General features: G+C 39.9%; 1 protein-coding gene across 2 annotated transcripts in view; it reads right to left on the bottom strand.

The window, feature by feature from the left end:
- Positions 1-19,702, bottom strand: part of ARHGAP22 (Rho GTPase activating protein 22) — a 414,522-nt gene extending 394,820 nt beyond the window's left edge. The window contains exon 1 of one of the 2 annotated variants that reach the window (XM_072627640.1): positions 19,635-19,702. In XM_072627640.1, the coding sequence (XP_072483741.1) occupies positions 19,635-19,686 (52 nt within the window). In that variant the 5' untranslated portion in view covers positions 19,687-19,702. The remainder of the gene's footprint in view (positions 1-19,634) is intronic. The other variant, XM_072627649.1, reaches the window with a different exon arrangement.
- Positions 19,703-22,700: the final 2,998 nt, after the last annotated feature.

Genomic DNA, 22,700 nt, shown 5'->3' with positions numbered 1-22,700 from the left:
TCCCTTCCTTCCTTGTTCCCTGTCTTCCTCTCTCCCTCCCTCCCTTCATTCTTTTTTTCCTTCATTCCTTTTCTCTTTCATTTTTCTTTCTTTCCCTTTCTTTGTTTCTCTCTCTCTAAAATAAGGTCTAAGACTCCTCTCCAGAGCACGCAAGGTAGTTCATGGGAGATGATTGTTGGAAAATCAAGACTCAGTATGAGGAAGGACAGATAGATGCATGATTAGTGAGATGTGTTAGTCAGATGTGGTCAAGAGGCAGGCTCCAAGGTTACTTAAGAAACCAAACATCTGTAGAGTTCTTGCAGCCAATTCTTAATATGGCAAAATCTTTAGTCTCTTCACAATCCTTATGTTCTTCCACTGGACCCTCTCAAGTTTTTCAATATGCTTCCTAAAGTGTGTTAGCCAGAACTGAATATGATTTTTTAGGTATGGTCTAACCAGGGGAGAGGGTTTGGAATAATCATTGTGGAGCATGAAATGAGAATTAGCAAAGGACTACTTAACAGCAGCAAAGGGTGACAGGAGGCTATGAAGCTGTGGGCACATTCAAGCCTCCTAAGGCCTTGTACCTTATTCAGTTACTATCTCATCTTCAACAATTTTTACAAAGCAGTTTAGCCTCTCCTATCTCATCCTCCACCATCTTCTTAGCCCTTTCCAGTCTGATTTCTCTCCTCACAACTCTTGTTTGTTTTTGTCATGTCTGACTCCTTGTGACCCCATTTGGGATTTTCTTGGCAAAGATACTGGAGTGGTTTGCTATTTCCTTCTCCAGCATGTTTTACAAATTAGTAAACTGAGGCAAACAGGGTTAAATGACCTGCCCAGGGTCACACAGCTAGTGTTGCAGGTCAGATTTGAACTCAGGAAGATTAGTTTTCCTGACTCCAGGTCCAGCACTCTACCCATTGTGCCACACATCTCTACTAGAATCAGAGGTCTCTAATCATTTCCTTATTGAAAAATCCATTGCCCTTTCTCATTACTCATCCTTCCTTGATATCTCTGAAACTCTATTGATAAACCCTCCACTCTCTCTTGGCTTCTAAGTATCTTCTTCTCTATTTATTGCTTTCTCATCTTCAGTGGTTTCTTGTGCCTTAGTGTTGAGTTTCATCAACGTTCTGTTCTTGGCTGCTTCTTCTTTCTTGGAAATCTCATTTACACTCAGACTTCCAGCTGCCATCTCTCAATATTGACTCCCAAGTTTACCTTCCAAGAGCTAACATTTCTCCCAAACTCTAGATCCACATTTTCAATTGGCTCTAGGATACTTCAATCTGGGCATACCAACAGTACCTCCAACTCAACACGTGAAATACTAAACATTTCTTTTCTCTAAACCTTCTTCCTCTTCTCACCTTCTTTTTCACATAACCATCACCATCATTTCCCCATGTTTGAAAACTTGGTGCCATCTTTTTCTACTTCTCCCCTCTGCCCTCCACATCCAATCAGTCAAATATTACCTTAACTCTGCAGTCCCTTTCATACTCAACATCTTCCTATCTGCTATTTCCTAATTTCTATTTCTATTACTACTACTACTATTGATTGGATCTCATTACCATGTGCCTTTATAATTATTGCAATGACTCTTATCACCTTTGCTCTTTTCTCTTTCCAACCATCTCCCTACCATGTCGCCTATATTCTGTCTATTATCCTTATTGTGAAACCTTGAACCCTATCCCTGGATCTACCAGTTCTGGTAGGTGAATTCTTCTTATCTTGCCAGGAACTAGGTCTCCACGTTACTTTTTGCCAACTCCATACCATGTCACCACACACACACACACACACACACACACACACCCTCCTCTTCCAACTCACTTGTTGTCTTTCTCCATTAAAACATAGTTCCTTGAGGTCAGGGACTAGTTTGTTGGCTTGTTCTTAGCATAGTGACTAGCGTATAAACACTTCCATCTATTGATCTCTTTGTCTCTCTCTTTCCATTTCTCTATTTGTTGGTATCTGTCTATCTCTGGAAATCTATCCTTCTCATCAATGCTAAATTCGTCCTTCTTGTACATAGATCTCATCATGTTCTTCTTCTATCCAAAATTCTTCAATGACTTTCAGAGTCTTAGAAAATTGAATACCATTCTACCTTTCAAGTCAAGTCATTTCAAAAAAAAAAAGCAATGATTAAGTGCCCGTTATGTGTAAGACACACTTTTCCTCCTACCCCACCCCCATGCCTACTATCTCTGCCTATTGAAACACTACCCATCTTTCAAGATGAAGATCAAATGTAATTTGTTAAGTGAAGTCTTCCTTAGCCCCTACAATAAGTAAATGACTCTCCCCACTCTGGCTCTCACATAGCAATTGAGTTGTACCTCCCTCATACGAAAGAGATATTGTGGTTGCTTATTTGTGTTATATTCCTCCCTCCCCCCCCCCCCCCACTGGATCGTGGGCTCCAGAACAGCAGAAACATACCCTATTTAACCTTTATTGTCTTTCTCAGAGCCTGCTACAATGTTTTCCACATATTTGTATATAAGTTAAATATATAATTACATTTTAATAAGTATTTATTGAAGTTTGTTTGCCAAAGACCAAATTCCTTACATCTCTTTACAGACTGCATTCTGAACCAGACTACTGGTTTAAACGGCCTTGGTGTCCTCAGCCTCTGTCAGAATCTTAAAGAACGAAATTTTACATAGATTATAGCATGGTATTAAAGCAAAGATATAAACTCACTCCTTTGCAATTTCACTCAAATGTAGCTAGGGAAACTACAAATCACTAGCAACATGTCTTTGTTACAGAGATTGAATCTGACAAGGGCAGACCCTGTTGAAGACATCTGTTATACAGGCTTTCTTACTTAAGAGAATTAGTTTTAATTGGATCAAGACAGGGTGGGTTGCAGTGGTCCATCTGCCCGCACTAGGGCTGAGCCACATTCAGTAGATGCTGGGTTTTACTGTCATGCCTTATGGAAACTGGCTCTAAGTTCTCAAAGGTTTTGGCATCACATCTCAAGGTCTGGTATAGACAGCCTTATGAGAAAGGCTTCATGTACTGGCCCATGTTATGTTAGGCTCAGCCCAGCAGAATGTAGGTATGTCTATGCCCAAAAGGTTAGGTACCAGCTAATGATTTCCTTTAGCCACAGCCGCTTATGAAAGCACCTGCTAAGGCATGGGAGACTTATGGACTTTATCTATGGAGAGAAAACACAAACCAATGAAATAATGGGTCTTTTGAATCAGTAAAACCTATATAGAACCAGACATTTTAAGGGAACTTATTAAAATGAGATTTTCCCTCTGAGACAGAAGCATTATCTCCAGGTATTGCTCTAACATCAGATGTCAAACAGCCAGCTACATCATTCAGTAGGAGGGGTTTCCTATTGAAGCTAAAGAGGCACATTTTTTTTTATCACCAGAGTTATGGGGAATAATAAAGATTTCCCTGCTTTGAATAAGAAGATTATGCCTGGATGCTGAGCATCATGTGGCACATTCTCTACCATATCTGTATAACTGATCAGCTCTAAGATACTGTAGAATGTGCTTCTCCTTGACACATGTCATGAAATAACTCATTCTGTGATTCAGCTAGATGGTACAGGGATAAAATGCTGGATGGACAGAGAGTAATGAAGACCTGAGTTTGAATCTTGCATCAGCCTGTTGCTAGTTATGAGACCCTGGGATGGGCAACCTCTCTCAGCCTCAGTTTCCTCATCTGTAAAACAGGGATAATAAGAGTGCCTACATCACAGGGTTATTATGAAGAACAAATGAGATTACATATGTAAAGTACTTTGCCAGCCTTACAACATAATATAAATGCTACTTATTATTAGTAAGTTACCACCTCTATATGTCTCTATAGAAACCACCAGTTGCCCTGACAGATAAGAAGCAGCAAGTTTTGCATTTGCAGTGCAAAGATTCCGATTCAGAGGACAAACCATCCCTCAGATACTTCCTTTTCTGTCCCTTAGCTAGCTGTGACTGTAGTTTCATCTTGGGGAAATTTTTCTCTTTTCAGAATTTTAACCAGGTGAGCCTACATTACACACACACACACACACACACACACACACACACACACACTCATTCACTCACTCCTGTTTCAGAAATAGCTAATTGCAGTTTACTGGCATGTATTACGCATGTGACCTTCTCTGAACCTCAGATCCCACACCTTTAAAAGGGATAGTATGTAGGAAGGCGGGGAATAGAATATACATTTATTAAGTGCTTTACAAATATTATTTGATTTGGAGCAGAAAAACTTAGAGAATCTGGGATTTTGTAAACTCTCCATCCTTGGGGCAATATGGCATCATCTCTGTTTCATAGTATTATAGTTGTCATTATTTGATGGATTTGGCCACACATTTTCCTATTAACCAAGTACCATCACACTGGGAAACAAAATATATTTATTCAAAACTAGCATTACCCAACACAGATATATTCCTCTTTCTGGGGCTAGAGGAAGAAGTTAGTTAGAAGAAACTGTTCACGGATTTGGCTCGTAGCATTTAGAACCGAAGGAGCCTTAGATTGTCTGATCCAACGCCCTCACTTTACAGAGGAGAAGGCTGATAGATGCACGGAGAATGTTACTCGAGTAATGACTAGGAGAGCAGAGATCTGTATACCCAGGTCTTCTGGCTCTGAGCCCTACGCCCTCCCTGCTGATATACCATGCTGCATTGATGGGCAAGGCAGGAAATCAGAGGACATCTGAAGAGTAAATGTGGTACAGCTATCATTTGACTCAAACCTGTGTGAAATAGGATTTTAGATGAGAACTATGTAAGCCAGGTGTTTTTTTTTTTTAATATTTTGTGAATGTGTGTGTATGTGTATGTATATGTGCATGCATGTGTAGGTTGGGGTAGTCCAAGCCTGGAGTCAGAAAGACTCATCTTCTTGAGTTCAATTCTGGCCTCAGACACTTACTGGCTGTGTGACCCTGGGCAAGTCACTTAATCCTGATTGGAGAGGGGAAAATCTCTTCATCTGTAAAATGAACTGGAAAAGGAAATGACAAACCACTCCAGTATCTTTGCCAAGAATACCCCTAATGGGGTCAATGAAGAGTCAGACATGACTGAAACAAGTGAACAGTAATAGTGTGTGTGTATGTTTGTATATGTATGTGTGTGCCATGGATCCCTTTGGCAGTCTGGGGAAACTTAGCTACTCATCAGAAGAATGTTTTAAAATAATTTAAGGAAATGCCAATTCCAGCTGGAGGTTAATGAAAACAAAGTTGTTGCTGCTGGTGCTATTGGTGGTGGTAGGGGTCTGGGCCAGGGGGTAGTGGTGACTATCCAGGTTCACATAACTCCTGAATCTATCCACAGACTGTGCATCCCGAGTTAAAAACTGCTGGTCTAAGTGGATTTATACTTTACTGTCTAAAAACAGTGTTATAGATAACACCATCTTTCTCAGTTACATTTTCCCTTTCTGATGCCTCCCCCCATGTTTATACCCACACAGTTGTATTTTAGTATTTAACCTGAATGAACAGAACATCATATCAGTCCATTCAATGATTATGAATGTGACAATGGAATATCCAGTTCCTTTGGATAGCTCTAGTGCCAGAAGTTGTTACCGACATTTAATGGCATTCTCTAACTATCCAGGAAAGGAAGCAGTCATAATTACAGAGAGCTCACTGGACTAGGAGTCAGGAGGGACCTGGTTTCAAGAGCTGCCTCTGGCACTTAACAGCTGTATTACCCTGGCCAGTTCACTTAACCTTTCTCAGCCTCAGTTTTCTCAGCTATAAAATGAGGGTACTGAACTTGATGACCTCTAAAGTCTCTTCCTGTTCTAAATCTATATTCTAATAATTCTGTGAATCTACCAGGGCTAGTCACTGTGCTAAGTGATCTGACTTAATTATGATCTAACTTAATTCTCATAATACTCCTGGAAAGTAGGTGTTATTATTATATTTTATATTAGTTAAATATAATATAAAATTGACAATTAAATAATTAATTATATTATATTAACATGTAATGATATATTATTATTATCCCCATTTTATAGTTGAAAAACTGAGGCAGAGAGAGATTAAGTTACTTGCCCAAGGTCACATAGCTAGTAAGTGTCTGAGGCTGGATTTGAACCCAAGTGTTCCTGACTCCAGGCTCAGTGCTCTTGCCATTGCATCAGCTTGCTGAAGATAAAATGAATGAAACAATACCTGTTTACAAAGAATTTACATTCTTATAAAACCAAAATACGTGTTGATGACTTTTAAAATTTACTCTTTTAAGAAAAAGTACTTTGTAAACTTTAAAATATTATAGAAATAAATTTATCAAGTTGAGGACCCTGGGGACCAGAGAATTCAAGCAGTTTCTCCGAGGTCATGCAACTAAGTTCAAAGTCAGGATTTGAACTATAATCTTTACACAAAATCCTTTGTTCTTTCCTATACTTTGATACAACAAAAGAAAAATGGGAATTAGTCATATTACACATATAAAAATTACTCAGTCTTATTTATTTTTACTCATCGATAGTCACATACACAAAATTGGAATGACCAATCCTAGCTAGTGTTTCCAGGCTCTGCCTATGAATCGCTTCTGGTATGATTCTCCTTGGTTCTTTGCTTTAGTTTCCAACTGTGAATGTGTTTGATCATCTTTGCTCCCTATCTCCTTTTGAATGAATGAATAACAAAACTCTTCCTAGAGAAGAGGGGAAGTGGTGTTGGTACTACCAGGACAATGCCTGGAAAGGTTTCTCTTCCAAAGGTAGCTTCCATGGGATTGTCTTCCTTTTAAATCGAGGGTCCCTCCTGACTCCAAGTCCAGAATTCTCTCCAATCTCCAGGCTACTTCTACTGCTTTTCTTACGCAGTCACCTCTTATTTCTCTTGGTGCCCTTTCTCTGGCCCCATTTACCCTAGGAAGCAGTTCTTAAAGTCAAGGTAAATTGAATATGTCTACTAGTTTTAGGTTCTTTTTGATCCTTTGTATGCTGGTGGGTACTAACAATGTGCCCTTTGAGATTGAGTGAACGTTTTTCAACTTCCCATCCAAACCCTGAACTTGAATTGTTTGTGATTTCATGTTGATTGACACAGACTTGTTTGTGCCATATGACTCTGCCTAGAAATCAAACTGCCTGCTATGCCAATAAAGTATAGAGGGAGAGGAAGGGCAGGAACTTGTGTATATTACCAGCAGTTTAATGGACAAAAACCTTGTCAGTATGAGGCAGCTGGTGGTGTAGCAGATAAGAGCATTGTTCCTGAAATCAGGAAGACCTAAGTTCAAACCTGGTCTCAAACACTTATCACCTATGTGCCCCAGGGCAATTCACTTGAACTCTGTCTCAGTTTCTTGGACCATAAAATGGGAATGATAATAGTACCTGCTTCCTAGGGTTCTTGCGAGGATCAAATGAGATAATATTTATAAAAAGTGCTTAGCATAGTGCCTAGCACCTAGTAGGCATTACATAAATACTTATTTCCTCCCTCCTCATTGTTCAAAATAGTCAGAGGTCAATATTCTGGAGCAATGCATAGAGAGACACACCCATTATATTATATTAGAGAGTCAAAAAGTCAGGTTATAAATAAATGTCTGAGATAAGTTTAAATTACAGCTCAGTTCCAGTGTGGAGAATTGAATATTGGAATATTGGATAAGAGTAGTATTGAAGGTAGAGAGGAGAGAGCCCTGGATTTGGAGTCAGAAGATCTGGGATTGATTCTTGACTCTGCCCTGCTTCCCATGTGATATTGGGCAAGTTGCATCACTGCTTTGAATTTGTTTCATCACACTTAAAACGATGATGCTGAACTAAATGATCCCTAAGGGCTAATCCAACTCCAAAAATTCCATGGAGCAGGAGGGGCTGCTAAGTCTGGCAACCTCATCTCCCTGGCAGTACACACTGTTCTTTTGAACTGGATAGGGTTGGTTGGGGTGCAGCCACTCTCCCCCATACAACTGCAGCTGCTTTTGCAGGTGGCAGAAGATACTTGTTTCAGGGGTGCATGAAGACACTCCCCAGTGGGTGCGAGGGAAGCAGCTGGACAACTGTTGCTGTTTCCTTCACTTACTTTCTCCTCTTCCTTGTTTTGTCATCATGGCAGAATATACTCTTTTCCAAAGTTTACCCTGCTCCAAACCTCAGAAACATACCAGTTTTTATCCATCAGTGTGGGTCACCTTCCTATTCCCTCCCCACCAAATAATTAATTTTTAAAAATAGAACATTCTGAAATATCCAAGTGTGTAATATAGTTTTTTTACAAAGCTAAGGAAACATAATAATGATTATTATTATAATTACAATAACTATTATTATTCTTCTGGAAGGCATGTATATGACAATTGAAGGCTTATCAATCACTTTACATACATCTAATGATCAACTCTATGAAACAGGAGCTATCGTTGCCATTATTTTACAAATAAGGAAACTGAGACTCAGAAAGATAAAGGGACTTGCTTAGCATCATACAGATAGCAAGCAACTGAGGAAGCATTTGAATCCAGGTCATTGGGCCATTTGCCAAGAGTTATCTCTTCTCCCCTTCTTGTCATCTCACATATCTCAGATGTCATTCTTGACTATCTCCTCTGTCACTCCAGTCTCAAATGAAAAGGTGGCCCTCCTCCTTGCCAAAGCAAATCCCATTGCAAAAGCAAATGATCCTGTTCCCTCCTGTTTTGTATAGTAGATTGTCTCCTCGCTCTCTCATCCTCTCAATCTCTCCTTGTCTACTGGCTGCTTCCCTGCTGCTTATAATCACATCCATGTCTTTCTCATCCTTAAAAAACTCTCACTTGGTCGTCTATCTCTATTTTCCTATCTTTCTTTTTCCTTTTGTGGCTACGCTCCCTGATAAAGCCATTTACAATGCCCCCACTTCCATGCCTTTCACTTTCTTCTTAATTCTCTGCCGTTTGGCTTCCAGCATCATTATTCAGCTAAAATTACTTTCTCCAAAGTTACCAATGATTTCTTAACTGACAAACCTAATGGTCTTTCCTCTAGTTCCAGTTCTCATCTTTCTTGATTTCTCTGCAGCCCTTGATGCTTTTGATTACCCTTTTCTTGATATTTTCTTCCCTCTAGGTTTTTGAGATATTGCTCTCCCTTGGTTCTTCTCCTACCTGTCTGACTAGGGCAGCTAGGTGGTACAGTGGATAGAGCACCAGTGCAGGAGTCGGGAGGACCTGAGTTCAAATCTCACCTCAAACACTTGACACTCATTAGATGGTGACCTTGGGCAAGCCACTTAACTTGCCTCATCCTGGGTCATCTCCAGTCATCCTGATGAATATCTGGTCGCTGGATTCAGATGGCTCTGGAGGAGAAGTGAGGCTGGTGACCTGCATAGCCCTCCCTCCCTCAAAACAAAGTCAAGTGCAAGTCATGTCATCATTTCTCTGATGGCATGGTCTTCTTCATCAATGAAGGACGGACACACCTGTCTGACTGCACTTTCCTAGTCTCCTTTGCTGGATCTTCATCCTGGTCATGCCCACTAGCTCATGAAATTTCCCAAACTCTATCCTGGGCCCTCTCCTTTTCTCTTTCTAGACTGTTTTGATTGGCGATCTCATAAGTTCCCAAGTATTCAATTATCATCTCTATGCAGATGATTCTTGGTTTATTTACCCTGCTCTAACCTCTCTCCTGACCACTTATCTTGCTTCTCCAACTATGTACTTGATATCTCTTACTGGATGTCCTCTAGACATCTTAAAGTCAGCATGTTCAAAGCTGAATTAATCATCCCCAACCCTAAATTCTCTCCTCCTCTTAATTTTCCTATTAATATTAAGGGCACTATCATCCACCCAATTCCTCAGGTTCATAATGTAGGTATCATCCACAGTTATTCACTCTGTCACTGCCCTCTCCCCACCCATGGTCAATCTGTTGCTAAGTTCTATTGATTCTGCTTGTACAACCTATGTGCCTTGCTCTTTCTTCTTACAATGCCTTTCATCACTTCATGTAAGACAAATATAATAGCCATTTGCTTGGTCTCCCTGCTTCATGTCTCCCCCCCGCCCCGTCCATTTTATGTTCAACTACAAAAGTGATCTTCCTAAATCACAGGTCTGACCATATGATTCTTCTATTCAATAAATTCTCGTGTCTCCCTATTACCTCCAGAATCAAATATAAAATCTTCAACTAGGCTTTTAGAGACTTTCACAGTGTAGCCCTTTTCTTACTTTTCTCTCTTCCACATACATGGTACTGCTCCCTACTCTGTATTTTCACTGGCTTTCCTATATGCCTGGACTATTCTCCCTTATCACCTCCATCTTCTGGCTTCCCTGGCCTCTTTCAAGACTCAGCTGCAGTCCCACCTTCTGCAAGAAACCTTTTCTGGTCTTTTCTAATGCTAGTGCCTTCCCTCTGAGATTACCTTCAATTTATCCAGTTTACATCTCATTAGTTCCTAGCTGTTTGAAAGTTGTATGCCCCCTTAGAATATGAATTCCTTACTACGAGGCCAGCTGAAAGGGAATGTAGAAAGACTTGTTGCGTTGTTCTAGTCATATCCAACTCTCCATGACTCCATTTTCGGTGGGATCCTGGAGTAATTTATCATTTCTTTCTCCAGATCATTTTACGGATGAGGGAACTGAGGCAAACAGGGTTAAACAACTTGCCTAGAGTCCCAAAGCTATTAAGTGTCTGGGGTCAAATTTGAATTCAGAAAGATGAGTTTTCTTGACTCCAGGCCCAGTATACTAAGCCTAGACAGACTTAGAATTGGGTAATCATGATCTATGCAGTTAGCTGAAAGATTATTCTCTCAGAAGAAGTAAGCTGTTTGCAAGACCTAGTGATTTTGAGACCACTAAGATGTTCAAATAATAATGCTTTGCTATTTGATGAAGCAGAATAACCTTTTCTAAATATGGTTATGAGTACAGTAAGTGTGAGACCTGGCCTGGATAACGTTTGCTTAATCACTAAAGTTATCTTAGAAGAATCGGAATAGAGAAGGATGAACTTTCCTTTTCCTCTTTTTCTATGGTGTTTTCTTCATGAGGAATTAAAAATGTTGGAGATTGAAAGAACATGAAAGTGTGTGTGTGTGTGTGTATGTGTGTGTGTGTGTGTGTATTTAACCTAATTAAACAACATTCTTGTGGCTAAAAAAATGGACCTAAGAGAGCATTAGTAATATCCTGTCCCATACTATGGCCTCCTCCTCAAACAGTGAGGCACAGAGAGAGCCAAGAGTAAGGAATCTGAAAGGTCAGAATATGTTTGTGTTTGGATACTGCCTTTAACATTTACTAATAGTGTGGCCAGGGGCAAATCACTAAATCTTTCCAACCCTCAGTTTACTTATCTATAAAAAGGGCTAATTCTATCTTTAGCACCTCTTCCAAAGACTTGTTGGTAGAATAAAACATAGCAATGCATGTAATTTGATATGTAAATGGAGGCTACTGTTATTTAAGGTCTGGGGTCTCAGATGACCTTATGATGGCATCACTTATGCTATATAATTTGAATTATGCTGGACAGCTTCTCTCCCTCCCCCAACAAACATATCTTCTTCATTTGCCTGCTGAAGGAACGTACATTATTGTGTTAAAGAGATTTGTTCCCTTGAGACTTATAGGATTTCCTTAAGAGTCTGCTAATTAAGACAGGAAAAGTCCCTGAAGGTATAACATTTTATACCACTGTCAGTTTTATCCTTTAGCAGGATTTGTTGCCAGTTCTCTAAGAGGGAAGCCTTAAGGGAATGAATCACAGGACAGTCACTATGGATGGAGAAGAGGAACTTACCAAGATGGTTGCTTGAAGGGGAATCCATATATTACTTCGGGGTTATCATATTCTCTGTTTCAGGGGACATGTAGTAAGCTGTGGGGGTTGCTTTCCCAATAGGGTCCCTGGGGCCTATGATCCTTTCTACCTTCCCCCTTTCTCTTTTCTTACAGCTACCTGCTTCCCTCCCTCTTTCTTGGTTACGTTCCTGTTGAAAACAGAGAACAAAGTACAAAAGACAGATCTCAGATCTAGGACAGAAGAGATCATCTAGTCTAATTTTCTACCTTCAGATATGTATGATAATAGCAATCCAGCAGGCATTTAATAAATACAAAGTTTATACAAACCACTGGGGTTAGGGATGCTGTCCCTGCCATTGAAAGATTCCCACTGGATTCCTGTCCCTGTTCCATTTTACAGATGAGGCAACCAAAACATTTCACAACTTACAAATATTCTCTGATCCTCAAGACAGGCCTGGGATATAGGTGCAATGATTATCCCCACTTTATAGATGAGGAAGCCAAGGAAGAAAGAGGTCAAGTGGCTTGTCCAGGGTCACATAGGTAGTACGTAACTGAGGCAGAACATTTGTGTGCCAAGATCACAAAGCTGCTAATTGGTAGAGCACTTAACAGCTTGTTCCTGGCATGTAAGGTGTTCTGAAAATCCTTTTGATAGAAGTTAACAGGTCTCTGAGAGTGTTACTTCAGCACATGACTGTGGCAGAAAAGGAGCTGCCCTGCTGTGTGGTTGATCATTTACCAGGTCAGTATTGTTGCCCCTAGCACAGACATCCATCTTCATAGAAATGGAGAGCCCTTAGGTTCTTGCCAGGAATGACTTATAGTTATCGCCTCATCATCAGTAAGTCATCATGCCTGCTCTACAAGCCAGGTCCCAACTGCCCCAAGTGGGCCATTAGCAAATAGATTAAGGCTTCTCCTTAATGGCTAATAGATAACCTGCTAGGTAGAGATAGTATATTTTCTTAGTTTTGGTTGCAGAGACTTACTGCGAGGCTAGGACTCTTCTAGGCTATCAGAATGTAAGTTTGTGTGTCTGTATCTCTGTGTTTGTGTGTGCATGTGTGTGTAATAGAGGCGGAGGAGTACTTCCTAACAAGAATTTTTAATCCCACAAATCATTTTGTCCTAAAAAAAATCCAAAAGAGTCACCCACAAACTGAGATTAATGGGGCTATCATACTAATCCATGGCTTGAGAGACCATGGGAGCATGGAGTCCAGCCTGACCCCTAAGCACTGCAAGCCTAAAGGATGATGGACCAACATCATGTGCTTGATCAACTTACTCTATTGACCAGCTGACAAAGGAGGTTTGGGGATGGAACAAGAGATCTGACTGTGAGTGGCTCAAGGAACAGGAAAAGCAGACAATAATCCTTGAATATCAACTCCGAAGAGAGTATTGCTCAGACGTAAAAGCTAATGGAAGCTACTAGTTAAATACCTAGCCAAGCGTTTACTTTGATTCAGACATAGAGATGATTCTCCTTTAGTTAGTTGACATGAAATGGCTGAAATAAAACCACATCCTCTCTCCTGTGTTCTTTTCCATCTTTTCCTCTGTTCTATCCTTTCTTCTAGGACTGCAGAGTAATGCACACTTCTCTGCTCAAGAGACCTCTCCTTTAATGGTTTTCTGCATTGTAACTGGGTTAAGGAATTGTATTACCTACAAGACCAGGATAACATATCAGCTAGCTAACTCTTAGCAGGGCTTAGTTTATTTGATTAATTCATTACTTCCCATAAGCAACCTTGCACAGACCTGGGCTAGGAGAGGAAGGAAGAATGAGGTGGCTCCATTTATGTTGGTGAGGGATGGAGGGCAGGAAAAGGCAGTTTGTCCTCCCCATTCCACTCCCTCGGTCAGTAAGCATTTATTAAGTGTCTACTATGTTCTAGGCACTGTGCTAGGTACTCGGGATATTTAGAAGGGCAAACAACAGTCTACCCTGAAGGAGCCACAGTCCAACGTGAAAATCGCTATGTACTTTCAGAATGAAATTGTATCTTCCTCCTGTGTCAGTCCACTTGGTATTGGCAAAAGGGAAATGTTCCTTATCCTTGTATTCCTGGGAGAGTGGGTTTGCCTGGATGGGAGCCTGATAGAGAATGTCTGCCTGTGGAGAGCAGGAAAGATATTGAATTGAAATGATCAGATGTCTAGGGGTAATGGCTGCTGGTGACAACCTGTCCCACATCACGCTAGCTAGACTTTCAGAGAGTGCAATTCTGAGGCTCCACTTGTATTGAACAAATTAGCCAACAAGGATTTATTAAAGACTTATTATTTGTCAAGTTCTGGGGATATGAAGGCAGAAGTGAAATATTCCTTGCTCTCAGGAAGTCTCCATTCAAATAGCGGAAACAACCTACACACAACTAGGTACAGAAGGCAACCATAGAAGGGAAGACCTTCACAGCTAAGGGGACTGGGAAAAACTTCCTGAAGAAGGTGAGACTTGAGCTGAGTCTCACAAAAATCCAAGAAAGTCAAGAGATGAAGGTAAAGAAGGAGAACATGCTGTATACAGCATTACTGTCTTTGTCTGCCTTGGGGAATTAAGCACCAGAACTGCTCACAGAGAGTCAAATCTGTCTAGATTTTAGCTCACCCACAAGATGGCCCAAGATATCAGTAACCAGATAATGGATAAATCCCTTTGAATTTGTCTCCCATAGCAAACCTCTGTTTCTTAATGAATCTAATAGAGAAGATTTTTTGAAAACTTGCTTCCCTTGTCCCTCTCTGCCAAGTGGCAAACCTGATGCAGAGAGGACAACTGTGTTGGAGTTACTAACAGATACTCTTCTTTGAATTGATATACTTTTATTTTTTAGTGCTTTTAGATCTGAGAGTAGGCAGGGAGGAAGAGATGCAGAACAAAGGAACTGGCTTCAACCTAGGAGTCTGCACAGTGCAATGAAAGAGCTGAACTGGTAATGAGGAAAACTGGGTTTTAGTCCTGAATCAGCAGCTGATTCATTCACTGCATGGTGTTGGACAAGTCCCTTCAATTTATTGGCCCACAGTTTCCTCATCTATAAAATGATGGCATTGTACTCAGAGGATGATACCTTAAAAGATGACTTTCAACTCTGTGAATGTGGATCTATAAACCAATGGCAATAAAACAGGGAGGCTCAAGGTGCTGTCAGACTTCCCCATGAAAAGCCTGGGAAATGAATGTACAGGTTGAGTTCCATCCCCAGGCTCTCTCCAAGACTGTAAAGGAATTGTTGGATACAGTGCTGGATATATTGTTTGATATATTGATAAGGAAATACAAGTTATATATGATGTAAATTAAAAGTGCGAAATAATGAATGAATAAATGAAAAATAAAGCATTTCCATTAGTGGTACCAATTTGCCACTTGGGATGTATCTTGTAGCAACGACTAAAAATAAACACCACTTTTTCTAAGAAAGATACTGTTTGTGTTCCTCCACAAACAGCTTTTTTTTTAATCTAAGAGGAATATGTGATAAATTGTGACCAAGCCCTGTGAGTCTGCTCCTGAAGGAAAATGGTGAAGTGGGGAGGGTTACAATGATTCTCTGCATGTCTCCGATGACTTCAGTCTCTAACTGTTCCTCCATGTGTCTCCTGTTCTGGTTTCACTTTTCCTTTTCCACAGTCAGGGCATTTTAAATAGACAATGACTCATCTTGAAACCTCTGCCCCTGCATACTATATAGGCCCACAACTTAGGTTCGTCCACATTATTCACCTTCTACCAAAATGATGAAGATTTCTGGAGAAAGTCATGAAAATTTGATGACTTAGTTCACTTACAAATTTACAGTATTTAACCTCAGCTGTGCCCTCCATACTGCATAGTCCTCCTTTGATCTATCTATGACTCTTTATCACATTCCCCATAGTGACTCTTCTAGAATCTCAAGGTCCTTCTTTCCTCAAGCCCACACACCTCAACACTTTATACAGGTATGACTCTAGAAAGGGAGGATTATTTCATCTGCAGTGGTCTGGAGTAAAGCAAACTTGGAGGCACCATATTAAGGCTAGTTTTATTCTTTTTCTTATTCTTCTTATCATGCAGGTGAAGAGGGAATGTGTTCCAAACAAAAGTAACAGCCCCTAGTGCAAAGGCATGGAGATGAGAGGAGGAATGTCCTGTGTGAAGAACCAAAAGAAGGTTATACCATAGAGTGTGAGGGACAGCAATGTATCATAAGATTAGAAAGATAAATTAGGACCAAATTGAGATATGCTTTGAATACTAAGCACAGGACTTTACAATTTATCCTAGAAGTGATAGGAAGCCACTAGAGTTTATTGAATTGGGGGTAATATGGTTAGACCTGTATTTTAGGAAGATCAATTGGATAACTGAGTGGAGAACAGATTAGAACAGGGAAAGAATTGAGTTGGGAAGATCAATTAGAAGTCTATCATAATAATCCAGGTTGGAAGTAATAAGCATCTGAATTAGGATGGTGGCCATGTGATTGGTGGTAGGACCATCATGAGAGCTGTCATGGAGGTCTTGGCTGCTCCGCTTTGAATGGCTTGCCTCTCATGAATTTGTGAGGTATCTTGAGTAATGTGCTTGTCAGTATCGTTCTATTCACCCAGACCCAAATATACTCCTTGGAATGCCATTCCCCCATGTATGGTATTTCCTTCAATGGAATATTTTCTTTTTGTATTTACATTTCTTTGCTCTTAACTACAGTGCTTTGCATCAAATAAGTGCTTAATAAATGCTATTAAATCTTTAATTCATTCATGCTTATGTGTTCAATAGCTGTATCCTGTTCTGCTAAGCCAGGAAAAGGGGTAGATCTAAGATAGATTCTGAGCAGAGATGCTGTGTCCACAGGTTTGGGTACAAATCTATGTAGCAGACCTATCACAGATGAACTCGATACCCAAACACTGAGGATGACTGTTCAACAGTGGGTATCTTTAGTCCCAACTATAATACCTTTTTGCCTGCTGATGGAAGCTCAGACTCCTTAGTCTGACATTCAAGGCCCTTCACAATCTGAGCAGCAGCTTTACTTCCCCCTCTTTTTCATGTAGTCTCTGCACCAGTCAAACTGTACTACATAAGGGTCTCCATGTGAAACTCTCAATTTTCCACCTCTGTACTTTTAATTAGGCTTTTCCATGTGCCTGTAATACCACTCTTTCCTACTGTTTCTACTTTTTTTTCTACAATTTCACTATTCATAGGACCATGAAACCCAGATTTAGACCTGGAAGAGATTTTAGAGGTCACTGAGTCCAACTCTTGCATTTTACAGATGGGTAAATTGAGAGCTTGACAGAGGTCACACAGGTAGTCAGTGTCAAAGCTGGGATTTGAACTCAGGTTTTCTGACTCTACGTTCAGCACTCTTTCCAAGGCTCTTCCATCCCTCCCTTATCCTTTAAAACTCATCTCAAAGACTATTTCCTCCTGGAGATTTTTTCCAGATTTCTACTTCCTTTATCCCTCTAATCATGAATGACCTTGACCCAATGAATCTCACATAGGAACCATGATCATATGAACTCTACCATAACTCCAGGATTGGGTGTGTCAATCTACTACCCTATGTTACTGCTCACGTGATTCCTGTAACCCTTCAGACAAAAGCATGACTGCCTGGGCACCACTCCTTATGTGTGTTGTCTCCCCAGTTAGAATATAAATTCCTTGAGGTCATGGACTATCTTTGTATTTGTGTTGTCAGTGTTCAGTATAATGTTTGGCACATAGTAATCATTCAATAAATACTTTTCTCCTTTTTAAAATTCTTATACCTCTCTAATGTACTTATTTATGATAATTATAATGATTTGGGTTTGTGTAGGTAGCACAGTGGACAGAATGCCAGGCCTGGAATAAGGAAGACCCAAGTTCCAATTTGACCTCAGACATTTTCTAGTTGTGTGACCCTGAGTAAGTCACTTAACCCTGTTTGCTTCAGTTTCTTCATCTGTAAAATGAGCTGCAGGAGGAAATGGAAAACTATTCTAGTATCTTTGCCAAGAAAACTCCAAATGGGGTCATCAAGAGCCAGACATGACTGAAATGACTGAACAGTCTTCCTGTACAGATCATAAATTCCATAATAGTAGGTACTGTAACATATACATATATATATGTGTGTGTGTGTGTGTGTGGTATATATGTGTATGTGTATAGATATGTGTGTAGATGTGTGTGTAGGTGTGTGTGTGTAGATGTGTGTGTGTGTTGATGTGTGTGTGTGGAGATGTGTGTATAGATGTGTGTGTGCAGATGTGTGTGTGTGTGTAGATATGTGTGTGTATGCATATACATATACAGGCTTGGAGTCTCCAACCCTGAGCACAGTGCTCTGCACAGAGCAGTTACATGCCAGTTGCATTTTGATCTAAATGCTGCCCTGCTTATCTTACTAGTTTGCTGTGAGCAGCAAATTAGATAATTCTTGGGAAAAAGCTTTGTATACCTTGGAGCCCTATACAAAGAATAAACAGAGATGGAGAAACATTTCCACATTTTCTTGTAGTCATTTTTAATGCCATTTAATTTTTTCTAGAATTGTTGTGTTTATAAACAAACAGATGAAACCTGCCCATGATAACACCTACTCCCATCGTTTGCTTTAAGGAATGAATGCAGGCTTCTCCTGCGGCATTTGAGTCTTACTCTTATTTCAAAGAATTAAATTAGGAAAACAGTGAAGGATCTGCTACATGCATAACTGGTACCTTCTCGGAATACAAGTAACTTTCCCTTCCCAGAAGAGTTCATTGTCATATATATACACATTAAAGGACAATGATCAGAGCTTCCTCCCCCACTTCTTCCAAACTCTGGGTCCTCCCAGGCCTCTTTCTCAACATAGAACATGTCCAATAAGCTCATTCACCATCATCATCATCATCATCATCATCACCACCACCACCACCACCACCATCACCACCATCACCACCACCACCACCATCGTCCTCATCATCATCACCACCAACATCATCATCAGAAAAGCTGTCATTCTTGGTCTAAACTGCTGTCCTACCATCTGTCACATCTTTAGCTGCCCCCAAGAGTTATGCTATGTCCATATATAGACTAACTTGGGAGAAAAAACACATCAAAAAGCCAGTGATTGAATTCAGCCAAAACAATGTTGATTTTTTTTCCATTCATTCATTCATTTGATAAATATTCTATAATACTGCATGCAAGCTTATCTATTTTAACTAAGCTCATTATTGTCAGATTAACAAGATGTTCAGCTTAATTCAAATGGTCATTTTTACCAGACACGATTCTTTGCTTCATTGATGTAAATTTTCAAAAACAGGCTTGTGTGGATTGCTGCAACCTAAATGTGAAAACGAATGACCTGTCTAAACAAGGAACTTGAGCCTTTCTTTCTCTATGCTAAGGTACAAAATAACCACATATAAAGTAAAATTTCCACCTCTTACTATATACATTTAATACACACTCTTGACCCTGAGTTTATTTCAAGCCCTGAAGCACTGGACCCAAATGCCCCTTCAGAGAATACCCTATTGAGACTGTGTGGACAGCAGACCTAGTGAGCTCATTCATCAGGGTGGTCACATCTTGTACATACTATGGGGGTGAGCTGAGGACATGTTTTTTCTCTGCAGTTTCAAATTCCCTTTTCTCAGAGCATAGGCATTGCTAAAGAAGGTTCCTCTTCTATCCGTTAGCTAGACTCCCACCCTGTCTCAGAGATCAGAGCTGTCCCTTTTGGTAACACCAGTCCAAAACTCCCCATCACCTGAACAGAGCAAAGAAGAAATACAAGGAAATGATTAAAAAAAATCAAATTCTTACCGAAATATCTTGCTGCAAATGTCTTTCTTCTGCTGGAAGCTGTAGGAAACATAATGAAGCTGACAACCTATGTGCAAATTTCTTCTGTATCCTTTTTATACAGAACCAACCACATCCTCAAAGAGACAAGCTAATTCCTGTTTTCCAGTAATAGAAGATCAGCATCTATAGAAAGGAAATATATTTAGAATGCCCTTTATTTCTGTTTTCTTAAGTTTTATACAAGGATCCACCCTATGATGGTTTAGGGCCCCCCAAGAGGCAGCTTGGTGTAGGAGTGAAAGCTTGGAAAGAGTGAGGAGTCAGGAGAGATCTGGGTTGGATCCTGGCTCTGATATTTATTAGCCAATGGGGGCCAGACCTCTCAACCTCTCTGAATGTCAGTTTATCTGTAAACAGGGATAATCATGTACGTGTGATGTGAGCTAAAAACTTGGTAATTCTCTAAGATGCTACATAAACGTGAACTGCTCCCACTACTCCTGCTCCCCTAGAAGCTTTCACTTTTTAACTTGGCTGGTCCAAATTTTTAAAGCAAAGCTTTGTCTTTTGGGAACTCCAACCCCCACTCCAGTTCATCCACTTGCCCTTCAAATAGTAGAGAAAAGCAATGATGCCAATCTTTTAAGCTTGCAGAGGATAGACAGAGGGAGCTAAATGTCAGCTCATTTTCTACCATTTTAAAAAAAATCAGCTTAAAGTTTGGGAAGGCTTTGGTATCGCTACGTAGTATGTTGCCTTCTCAAATATCAATTCTCCTTTTCCTTCTTCTTCTTCTTCTTCTTTCTTCTTTCTTCTTCTTCTTCTTCTTCTTCTTCTTCTTCTTCTTCTTCTTCTTCTTCTTCTTCTTCTTCTTCTTCTCCTTCTTCTTCTTCCCAACCCTTCCCCATTCCAACCACAATTACTATGATTCTAATTATTCATTTACTCCTGTTTCTTGTCTCAGAGCAAGATCATAGGGAGAATGCTTCTTGTAGGTATCCAGTCTAACAAGCCATTGAATGGAGGTTGACCTCTCAATAAGAATGTCTAAAGAACCTCATCAGTACCACAGTGCTTCTGTTGGGGTAGCTCTCCTTTGGGAAGGTTCCATTGAAGGGAAGTAAGATCCAATGAAGAGGGGAATACTATACTCATAAGAGGTCCCCTCCCTAATAGATGTCTTCAAGAGAAGGTTAGATAACAACTTGTTGGAAATGTCATAGAAGGGTTGGACTAGTTGGGCTTTGAGATCCTATCCAACTCTGAGATTCTATGATTCTGTCAAAATATGTCTTCTTTTTCTTACAAGTCTTTTCCCTGTTGCTTCTTGGATGGAATACAAACATTTCTGTTATGTATCTAACGTCCTTCAAAATCTGGCTTCGGTCTTTCTTTCCAAGGTGATGATACATTTTTGTTCCTCACACCCTTACCAGCCAGGTCCAACTGGCCCATTTTCTATTCCTTTTACATGACATTCCTTCTTCCTTTGTATTGATTGTTTCCCATGCTTGAAATACACTCCATTCTTCTCTGAACCTCCAGTTCCCTTCAAGACTCAGCTCAAATGTTGCCTCTTAAAGATGCTTTTGCTGATTTCTCCCTTTGTTACTTCTTCCCCATGCCCAATATTACTTTATACTTTATTTTGTACATCTTTTGTATTTAATTATCTGTGTGCACATTTCTCACATTTCTCTATCCTAGGGATCTATATCTATATCTATAGACATATCTACATATCTATATCTATATATATTACTGATGGGCAGGAATTGTTTCATTTTTTTAATCAGTGTATTTGCCATACCTAGTACACAATGCTATTTAAAAAAACATGTTAAATTGAGTTGAATTTCCTTAAAGGACAGGCAGCTGGAACTGTTCAAGCATTATCCAGTTTTAGAAAGAGAAAAGACTATATATTGGAATGGGGAGAGGAGCAGAGGGAGAGAGATGGAATAGTCACTGGCTCATCTCTCCACTGACATAATGTTGATCCATATCTGTTTTCTCTTTCTAGCACTGGTAGCTCCTACCAAGTTAGTTATGCCCACTAGTTAGTATTCTCTCTTCCAGAGTAGAGTGAGTTTGAACAGAGGGGAGGATGCTATGATTTTCAGACCATCCTACATATCATTGATGACTCATTTGCAAATCACTGCAGAATGAGGGCAGCCATTCCCTACTTCACACTGGGCTTTCTGCATATGCCGTGTATGATTTCTGCACTTTCTGCTTCAGAGTGATCCTTAGTACTCTCCTGGAAGAAAAAACCAATAGAGCTGTAGATGGAAGAACAGTTCTGGCCACATTACACCTCCTTCCCATTGGATTCTAGCCATTTTGTACTAATTCAGTTGCAGAAGAGTTTGGGGCTTGGAAATATGGTAAAGGAACTTGTAAAGGCAGGCCAAGGAGGTCTGGTGATAGGCAATATCTCTAGAATAAAAAAAGATTACAGAAATTTTAAAACAAAATAAACAAAATTTTGAGGGACATTTTATTCTTCTATCTTTCTAACCATTCCTCACCTTTATCAATAAGCCAAAATGGTAACAATTCCTTTGTTCCTTGTCCTTCTAGTTTCTCTTCCATATTCTTTCTTGCCCCAAATTCCTATCATTTCTCTTTGTCCTCTTAAAACTTTCTATTCAAGAAGCCCTCTGAAGAATAGTAATATCCATGATTCTTTCCTAGATCAACCAATTTCAACACTACTTTCTCTCTCTGTCTTATTTTTCTTATTTATTTCTTATTATTTCTTATTTTTTTCACTGTAGTGTCATCACAAGAGCAATAAATTAAGAATCAGGAAAATTGTGTTCTAGTCCTGGCAGTGCTACTAACTAACTGTCTGATGTCTGCCATCATTTTATCTTTTTGAGCCCAAGTTTCTTATTCTACAAAATAAGCATGGTAGGGGTTAGACTAGATGGTCTCAAGTCCCTTCCAACTCAAACATGGTTCTTGGTTCTACTTTTCAAGAGAATTTAATCATAGACTCTCTCCATGACCAAATTCATGTTCTATAATCCAAGAGCAAATGTGTTAATGTGAAAGGAAAATATTAAATAATGGGAA

Source organism: Notamacropus eugenii, chromosome 1 (assembly GCF_028372415.1).
Source record: "Notamacropus eugenii isolate mMacEug1 chromosome 1, mMacEug1.pri_v2, whole genome shotgun sequence".
Lineage (NCBI taxonomy): Eukaryota > Metazoa > Chordata > Mammalia > Diprotodontia > Macropodidae > Notamacropus > Notamacropus eugenii.
Note: the sequence above shows the minus strand (reverse complement) of the source record. Positions and strands in the feature narration are given on the sequence as shown.